The following is a 10,567-nucleotide window of genomic DNA, read 5'->3' as shown; positions in this document are numbered from 1 at the left end:
CAGCGACGTCTCTGGAGGACTGCTCCTCCCCCTTCCTTCCTCTGGTAGGCAGTGACCTCTCTGCAGGACCGCTCCTCCTTCCTTCCTTCTCTGGTAGGCAGCGACCTCTCTGTCGGACCGCTCCTCCTCCTTCCCTCCTCCTCTGGTAGGCAGCGACCTCTCTGGGGGACCGCTCCTACCACTCCCTGCTCTTGGGCAGCGAACCCTGCTCGGGGACCGCTCCCGCTCCTCCCTGTGCCCCTCTCAGAAGCCCGGGACAAGTCAATTTGTTGAGAGTGTAAATTAGCAAAATTCATTATAATTGTAAACTTGATTAGGTTATCGCAATTTTAACTATGTTTAATTTTTGTTTATAATGTGACATGGCCTATATCCCTTGAGATGTTGGCTCATGTGGGGATCTGCAGGTGGTGGATTGAAAATAAATAAAAAAAAATTAAAAATAAAGAACAAATATTGTAAAACTATATTTGAATTTAGACCAATATTATTCTTACCCCCCAATTATGTTCTAGACATATAGTGATTCTACGCAATAAAAACTCTATGTTATTAAAGTTGTTTATGTTTTTTTTAAAGAGCTAAATATACTTAGGCTGTCAAAAACTAATGATTACTTGTCTTGTATTTCTTTATTATTCTGTAATTGCGTTTTGTTTTGCTGTCTCGACTCTAATCTTTATATATTGCGTTTGAGACTTAGCTGCACTCACAGAACAAGGCTGTACTGGTTTTGAAAGTTCAGCATGAAGACGAGCAGAAAGTAGGTTATTTGTCAGTACACACTTCCAGGTTCGGTATTCATGTGGTGAAGTGAGAGTTGTGTACTGGTTTGTAGGTTTACGATCGCGTCGTGGAAGTTATTTTCACAATGAATTCCTATAGGCTCAACAATAAATTGTAAGTAACTAAACGTTTACTATTATTGATGTTACTTTAGCCTTTAAAGATTAACATTTTATACATCTTTAATATATAAAAAAAAAGGTTTATGCAAAAATTTACAGATTATCGATTTAAAAATACACCTACCTTAAGATAAATATTTAGTTATCTTCATAAATGTAAAGTATGGTTTTAAAAATCTATCTCAGTTTGTTTTGAAATTTGGGGTACACCTTTGTTCATTCTATTCTGGAATCACAATAGCTTGACTCGTAGGATGTGTTGCGACAGAAAAATATTACATTATTGTGCAATGCAGTTTTCACCCACGTGATGAACAAAAATAAATATTTTAGTATAAAATGATTCTGGTCATTACATTTGTAACAAACATATGACAGCCATTAACGCTTTTAGGTTTTTTTAAAATTAAATTGGCATGTTTGAGAGATACATATTTAATTCAAATTTAATGTTCAACTTGAAATATCCCAGTACATTAACAAATTTCAGAGATTTCACTAAAAAATGTAGTAAACTTAAACTTTAGAATTATATACAAACTAGCTGACCCGGTGAACTTCATACTGCCTAACAGTCAATGAATGTCTTGTTAACTTTTAGCTAAACTTAATTTAGGATTTTATTAACGTCCGGTTCGAAATGTCCGCATAGGGACTTAAATTATTAATAAAACAGCCTACCTCCTAGAGTAGGCCCCGAAGAAAAATAAAAGTTTCAAGAATTAATTAATACCAGACGGATGTTAACGGATCAGAGATGCAACAGTGGAAGTCCACGAGGTGAAGCGACTACGTTCTACTCCGGGTGGCAATAGAGAGAGACTCGGGTTTTGCCAGGGTGTCATGGCGGCAGGAAGCTTTCTTTTTACCGTTAGTTGCAGAATAATGTGTAAGCGAACACGTAACAGAACAAACCCTTTACAACTAGTTACCTAAAAATGATATATGTTACTCTGATAAAACATTAATTAAAAAGGTGCTTAATATTTATTTAAGTTTAAATGAAAGAGTCCGGCACCGGGGCTAGTTCTGGCAACGGCCGCATAGGGCGCTATTATGTCCTTACTTAAGCTGAAAGAAAACAACACTAGGGGTTATAATTAAATAATTAAAATTACAAATTATATTAATTAAATAAATATTATTTTTGGGGTGTGTGGCACCGACTCTACTCGCCTCTTGCAGGGTGGGCAAACACACGTACACACTGGTTCCTGATGGCGGGAGGTTTGAAACCAAGAGGTGATGGGGGAAGGAGGGGCCGGGCGAGATGTGAGGCACATTGGGCTTAGGGAGGGTGTAGCCCTGGTCTACGTAAAGGTAATGCTTTAATATTCCTCAAAGTTCTAAGATATGTTAACAAAGAATTGGTTTTACATTCAAAATATTAAACACATTTAAAAAAAACTAACCCTACAACCCTATTGGCACGCATTTACACTTAGCCTGTAAAAACAGCAACAGGATATCCAAAAAAAATTGTTTTGTTTTTAAATTACAGAGGCCTGCAGCAATTTTGCCTAAATTTGTGACTTCTACTACAGTAGAAGCCCAATTTTTGAATGTGTTGTTATCCTTCATTTTCTGTAAGGATGACTGTTATAGATTTTTACTTACCAAACTTTATGATATAATATTTAAGTGTTTTACTTGAATGTAAACATTAAATTGGGTACTTTTTTTTGACATTAAGTGTTCTGTAAACAGTGCCCCTTTTGCAAGTATAATTTTTAATTGATCTATTTTTATATTTAAAGTAAAAACTTTTTACATATAAGAAATATAGGGTATATAAAATTACACAACAGTTTTGTATTTTGCATACTCTTTTTTTAAGTCAGTAATTTTTTCAATACTTAGACACTTAGTGATTTATCTAAGAAATAAAAACAATGTAAGATACACATGAGATTTTAGGCAGTCACTTTAGCCTAGTGACCTTTTATCACAATCTTGTGGTCTCATTTCTGTTGGCCTTGTATGGTAAATATACACAACATATTTCAACTCTTCTCATAACTTGGTAAATATGTCCTTGACCTATTCACAGCAGGCTGAGGACAAACACCAAATACCGACAGTCTTCAATCACAGAGAAGTAAAATTCTTGGTTTTTTTTCAATCTTTAGGCCTAGGTTTTGTAATAATTAGCATAAGTTTGCAGATTGCTGATGTTAGACAACCATTATATGAAAAGTGAAACCAAAAGATTTAATGTAAACTAATTTGGCTCATTTTAAGCTTATACATGATGTATATGATAAAAGTACAAAGTTGATATAGCTTATCATGAACTTATTTTTTATATCTGTCCCGAGGGTATTGTTATGTTATGGTATGCGACATATCAGCTGCTTGAAACCTCTCTGCCACTATCATATGTTACAGCTATAATGTCTATGCATTGGTTAGCTGTGAAAGATGAGGTTATGTTTCAGGTAGCAAGAATTAAGAAGTTTTCTGTGGGACTAATTCCAAGTAGAAAAAGCTTAGTTTAAGTATCACTTTTGAGCATCATTTGTAAACAATTTTCATGTCACGTCCGTTACCATAAACTTAGAAAAGGTTTGTCTGGTGGCTACTTCATTAAGTCTCCATTAACATAATTTTAAAATATAAATAATCATCTCAAAAACATATAGGCTTAGGTAAAATTTTATAAAAATTTTAGTTACTGTTTTTTAATGAAAAAATGTTGATAACGGACTTGACACATTTCATTTGGTAATAGATATGAAAAGTGTTTTGTAAGCCAAAACTTGCCCAGTTAAAAATAAAACAATCTTGTAACCGTTATTACGATTGGTACCTTTTTATAGGCATTTGTAAGTTAATACTAGCCCCTTTGTTTTTAAGAAGCATTTATTTGAGAATACATAAATTTTAGTGTTGAAAATTACAATTTGTATTTCTAAAAAGAGCTTAAATAAGTATTTTTAAGTTTTCAGGAAATTGAGTGTCTCATTGTTTTGCTTACCTTCTTGAATTTTGGTATTACATTGGGTCAATCTCTTTTGTTCCAAAAATGACACACTTTTCAGCTGCATGTTACTAAATCACAGGCTAGTGTTTTAGCCATGCAGTACCTTCCTCAGCAGAATTTTTCAAGAGTCACTATTTGATTCTTACATTTATACAGCAAGCACGACATAATTATTTATTTCCTCTCTTATTTCAAGCAGTGGGAAAACTAAAATGTTTACTGATAGCAGAGTCTAGGAAGAGGTAAATCGAAGATCCAGAAAAGTGGGTCTTAAAACTTTCAGAAAGATCGTGATAGAAAAAAGGAAAACAGAAGAAAAGAAAACTTGTCACGTCATACGTTTGACAAAAAATAAAATGGAAAAGAAGAGGGCAGAGGCCAGAGTAAGTTGATCACGAAAAAAATTAGCAGCAAATGAAATGTGATTCTCCAAATTCCAAGTTAAGATCTTATAAATCACTACACACTCTTGAGAAAACAGTGAAGAAGGCTGTTTTAGCACTGCCATCAAGTCAGAAGTAACTTTAACCCTTAAGTATGCAAGATGATTACCCAATACACCAAAAAAGCACCAATGAGTCAGAATGAAGATGTTCTTAAGTGATAGATTTTTACAGTTCTGTTGAAATAAATTGTCAAGCTTCTGGAAAAAGAGAAATAGTTTCCATATGTCACATGCTTATAAATATTAATTAATCATAATTTCTTAGTGTTTTTCAGTAATTCAGCATATTATACTGAATTTACTGAAAAATACTAAGAAATATTGTGTAAATATGCTGTGTCCCATGTCAGATCATCCAGGGTTACCCCACCATCTCAAATTTGTTTGAAATTTTGTACATGTTATTTTCACACGAATATAAGAACCCGTATTTTTCAATTTTTGAAATATTGGCTCTTGTTTGGATTTTAAAACCCTTCAAAGTTTCCCTCTGTTGGGTGGAATTTTTTTAACCCGCAACCAAAGTCGAGTGACACATCTTGCTTCAACTTACATTTGTAATAACTTTATTATTGTAGAATTGCAAAATTAACCATAATTATTCAGAATTTTATGTAGATTTCAAATATCACTCGTAAAATGTAATTAAATGCCCAGAAGTACGTGCAATTTATGATAGAAGTGGAGAAAATGAATTACCAAAAATTTGTAAACATCAGTTGAGTAATCCTATTATAACTTTTTTCTATTAATGTTTACAATCTCGAGATTGGTACTATTAGAAAGAGCACAAAATGGTGAAATAAAATTTGACGATATTTACAGTCTCACCCTCACCCCACTTTAGTGTTTTGGTGGATAGAATTATTGTTAACTGTACATAAAGTACATAAGTTTATATAAATGAAGTAAAATTTAACACAATTTCTTATATCATTGAGTACGGTACACATTAATAGGTAGTAATTATTACATGTACAAATGTTTTGGAAATTTAGCTGTTAAATATTTAACATAATAACACTGAGAATTAGTGTGCATATTAAGTCAAAATACGATCCATTCAAAACAAAACAACAACAAAAAAATTTTACTGAAGAAATAGATTTGACATTTTGTAGATTTTTCGGGTAAGAATAGGTATATGTACGGTTAAAAATTTCAGAAAAACTGATGAATTGTATCTTAAAATGCAAAATTATGAGGCATATGTGAATGTGTGAATTATGATGTGTAAATTATGATAGAGAATTTTTTTTGTAATTTTAGAAAAGAGGGAAATATCTATTCCCATAGATATGCAGTTCAGTTGAACAATTTTTTAAGCTATTGGAACATTTTTTTACACCTTACAAATAAGTTTTATTTTTTATGCAGAAGTATTCGAACATGGAAGATATAAATTAGTGGAAACTAGTTATTAAATTACAAATTATAACATACCAGATGAAAGTAACTAAACATATTTAAATGAATACATTTGTGTACTTCATACAAACATAGCTGCATCACTGTTATGTTTAGTACGAAATTTAGTGTGGAAAAAAATTCATTACTGCAATTTGTTGAAAACACTAAACTTTTGTACTTAAACTATAAAATAACTAGCATGTTTACATTAATAAGTAATTTTACTGTATTGTAATAGTAGATGCATATTTTCATCTTTTTAATGGTGGTTATAATTTGTTGCTCATCAAGCTGATATCTTCTATACTGATGCTGCATTTAATTCATGGTTGGTATTTATATAGTAAACCCCAGTTCTGTAAAATGCCTATGGCCATATAATTAAACACGGTAATACTAAATGTAATTTTTTTTATGGAGTTCAATGTCTTGCCACATGAGGTCATTTGAGACGGGTAAACTTAACAATTCGTGTAAAGGAAATTGGGGAAGGAAACACCCCTGAATTTACCTGAAGTTATTTTTGACAGGCTACCTGTCCCGTGACTTACAAATGCCAAATGATTCACTAACATCAGGGTCAATTTAATGTTTAATGATGTGGTTTGCTGGAGGGAGAAAAAACATAATTTCAACATAAATTACAGTTATTTTCTCACCAGCCATTTTTTTCTTCCAAAAATGTTGAAATTATCCTTCTGGTTTGCAATTATGGTTGGTCATATCAAAAATGTATTAGGACAAATTTTTTTTTATTACCCCTACGAATTATAATACGTTCAAAGGAATGTGATATTCGTCATGTTATGGGAGTTATAATGGTTTTTCTGTTTTTCAAAAAACCTTCTCCATTTCTACCCCTTTGGTCAGATATTGCCCATTAACGAACTCAACCGAGATTTTTAATGATTATATTTTATGTATCAGTTTGGAAGTAATTTGTGAAAAATTACGGCAGTTATCACGTTCCTAAAAATGTGATATATATATATATATATATATATATATATTTTTATATAGTTTTTTGTTTCCCATATATATATATATGGGAAACAAAAAACTATATAAAAATGGTCCTAAAGACTGGTAACGGCTACAATAGGTATTATTTCTTCGAAAACTACGTCTTGTCTTTCTACCCTTGTTATTTCCATCCCTTACAGTAATGATTTGTGGTATAAAACTTACTTTAGAGTAAACGTTTTCAACAATATTTAAAAACTAAATGAAAATAAAGACTAATTTGATATAGTGCATGGAAGGAAAATTATACTATTTTCTTTCCTCAACACAGGTTTTTTTTCAACCCCTGCACCAATGGTTTGTCTAATCAAAAATTGTTTCAGACAACAGTTTTAGATAAAAATTATAACATGTACAAACAATCTGAACAAATTTTATGATGTGCCTATGAAGGAAGTTACTATTTTTTTTTTGTCCTCCAACCCTTGCAGTAATGATTTTTTTAAAATTATACGTATAATTTTTTCAACTTTTGCAGCTATGGTTAGTCTAAACAAAAATTGTTTCAGACAAAAGTTTTTGATAAAAATTATAAGATTAGCAAAAAATTTGTACGAATTTGATGGTGTACTTGCGAGGGAATAATGATTTTTTTTTGTTCTCCAACTTTTATTTTTTCAACTCCTTGCAGTTATGGTTGGTTGTATTCAGACATCACTCCTACGAGTTATAATACTGTTGCGACGTATGTGGGGAAAATTGGGTTCGTAAGGGATAGCCCAATTAGTTTTTTTTACAGTTTTATTAATTACGAATATTTACATTAATAATAAATAATTGTACTTCAAAATTTCCGATCACTAGCACTTAAAAATGTTTATTTTCAAGTCACTCAATGTCTGTCAAGTTCCGCAGTTAGCACTTCTCACTGGAGCTAGGCTCAACAGTGGTTCGCCCCCTTACCACGCGACTGTCCACACAGTATCGCGTCACTCAGACGCCGCACTTTCACGATCCAGTCAAACTCCGCGTCGCTCCACTCTCAGAGGGAGTCTCTCACCCTCTTCGCCGATGTCGCACTTCCCTTCGCTTGCGGAACTCTCCGAACTCTCGGAACTCGCTCGGAACTCCCGCGGAGGCCGGCGTCGCTGCCTAAGTACTGTGGCGCCCTTCTCGAACCGACGAGAGCAGCTGTGATGAGTCGCGTCATTCCGGGCCGACCTGATGCCCGAACAGTCTAGAAGTGCGGCGTACATTCTCGCCACTCCGCGCGGCGGCCCGCGGAATTCCCAAGGCTGCTCAGCGATAGATAACAGCGCCGAAGCAGGACAATGCGTGGTGAACGGAGGGGGGAGGCGGGGTAGCGACGACCCTTGTAATCCTGCCAGGCGAGCGTGGCATGCCTTAGGTCAGTGGATCCCACGTGGCACGGCGCGTGACGCTAGTGGCTGTGCAGGGCATCGCGGTCTGGTAGCTCGCGTTCATAACAGTACATTCAAATGGATGTGATATTTTCCATATTATGGGAGTTACAGCGATTATTCTGTTTTTCGAAATACTTTCCCCATTTCTACCTGTTTGGTTGGATATTGCCCATTAACGAACTCGACCGAGATTAGATTTTACACTACTAAATTTTTGTTTAAGTTAGGAAGTGATTTGTGAAAAATTTCTGCTGCTTTCGTGCCCACAAAATTGTAATAAGGATTTAGATAAATATAATATATTAATAAGCTTTTGAGTTTTTGATTTTTATTGGGTTTGTTATGTCCGCACCTGACACATTGAACCAATAGTGGCTTCTGAACAGTATTTCATTTTTAATGCCGCTGCATTATTGAATTGTGTCTATAAACACATATTTAGGTACAGTGACTCATATAAATGTCCGAAGATTTTATAGCAACATCACAACTGAAACTACTGGAATATTTACGACACAGCAGTTCCGAAAGCAGTTTCCTTTGTACCATGAGCGAGGGCGCGCGGTAACTCAAAAATTTAAAAACATACAAGACGAGTTTGAACGTTCAGTAAACGTACACTCGATATTTGACCCTTACTGCACATTTCATGCTCTTATCAGGGTGTCCAGCGACCTGGAAAACCTGGAAAACCTGGAAAACCTGAAAAAGTCAGGGAATTTTGGTGGTCAGGGAAAAGTCAGGGAAAATTGTGAAAGATCTGGAAATGACCAAAACCACTAACCACTTGCCTATCATGAAGGTTTTTCTCAAAGTTTTACAGAATACACTCTTTAGTTTTACTATTTGACAAATCAAATCATATTTAAACTAATGTTTTCCTTTACGTATCTGGACTTGCGACATACAAGCGTGCTGCTTTCATGAAGTCTATAAATACCTACCGTATGTATGACATCCATACCGTATTTTGATGATAATACCGCACCCAACATTAGGAAGGGGGCAGATAATACCATAGTTTGTAAACTTGTAAGCTACTGTTCATAGTTAGTCTGCCTAATATATTGCTACTGTACCATATTTTGGGTTACAACATACCATACTTTTGGCGGTTCTCGAGTGTACCCGAAGGTTACAGAAGCTGGCCGAACCGACCACCAGCGCCATTACTGCAGTTTCCTCCGTTTGTTTACACTTTTCGTCAGTTCTCTCAGATTGCCAAACATAATTTTCTTTGAAAGATACAAATATTATTTTGGAAATTTTTGTACTCTAATCATAGCCAAAATACTTACGAATTTTAGTGCTGTGATCTTAGGAAGTTATAAAATATAGCATATTTCTTTACACTATAGCGATGTGCATACAAACTTACGCTTTGTTTATTGCAAATCTTTCGCGGTCTTTCTGCTAGATTTTACTGGAGCTGTGACTAGGCATCTACAATTTCGGTGAATAATGTCTAAATTCAAGAAAACATTGACTTGACCCAGCATTTTAGTTGGTGCGTGGAAGTGCCGGGCGATAAATTTAATTTTTTTTTGTAAATTATGCAAGACTGTCGTTTCCCTCAGTAATATGGGCAAACAAGCTCTTTCAAGCCACATGAAAGGCCAAAAACACCAACGTGCAAATAATGCATTGAATTCTTCCAAGTCAGTTGGTATTTTTTTCCAATCGGTTACTGCTGTGTCTTAAGTTACCACAAGCAAATTCGATGGACAAGCTTCTAATGAACAATTTCATTCGTCAGGTAACGTCAAATCATCTCAAAGCTCATAATAGTGATTTGCCTAGCAGATCCCAGTCTGTGAGTTCTCGAGGTGTTGAACAATATTTCAGGAAAGACAGTGTTACAAAATCAAAAATTTTGTGGTGTTTGAATGCCATTATGCAGCATTTTTCTCTTAGGTCTGCTGCCAATAGTGTATCTTTATTCAAAATAATGTTTCCAGATAGTGAAATAGCTGCAGGAATGCAATTACAGAAAACCAAATTAGCATACACAATTGTGTCAGGCCTTGCTCCTTACTTTCAAAAGGAAATGTTAAATAATGTTGTTGACTGTCATCATATTGTTGTTGCTTTTGATGAAAGTTTAAACAAAGTTGCTCAAATGCAACAAATGCATATTTACATCAGCTTCTGGGACAAGGAAAAGGAAACTGTTGCTACACGATATTACAACTTTGCATTTCTGGGTCACACAACTGCAAATGATTTGTTACTTTCATTTAAGAAATCTCTGAAAGATATTAATCTGAAAATCTGAATTTTTCTGGAAAAATTTTCATTTTTGTCTGGAAAACCTGGAAAAGTCAGGGAATTTTTCAATCCTGGTTTGCTGGACACCCTGTCTTATACCTACCTAGAGTAATGAGGAAAACTAACATTCTTCAGTAAATAAAGTTGAACAAATCAACTTACCAAC

General features: G+C 34.4%; 1 protein-coding gene across 1 annotated transcript in view; it reads left to right on the top strand.

Annotated features, from left to right (window-relative positions):
* The first annotated feature begins 548 nt into the window (after window positions 1-548).
* LOC134531127 (ATP-binding cassette subfamily G member 4) overlaps window positions 549-10,567 on the top strand; it is a 264,193-nt gene continuing 254,174 nt past the window's right edge. The window contains exon 1 of the mRNA XM_063366701.1: window positions 549-900. Within this exon, the coding sequence (XP_063222771.1) occupies window positions 872-900 (29 nt within the window). The 5' untranslated portion in view covers window positions 549-871. The remainder of the gene's footprint in view (window positions 901-10,567) is intronic.

The sequence above is a fragment of the Bacillus rossius genome, chromosome 3 (assembly GCF_032445375.1).
Source record: "Bacillus rossius redtenbacheri isolate Brsri chromosome 3, Brsri_v3, whole genome shotgun sequence".
Taxonomy (NCBI): domain Eukaryota; kingdom Metazoa; phylum Arthropoda; class Insecta; order Phasmatodea; family Bacillidae; genus Bacillus; species Bacillus rossius.
This window is presented reverse-complemented; position numbering and strand designations above follow the sequence as displayed.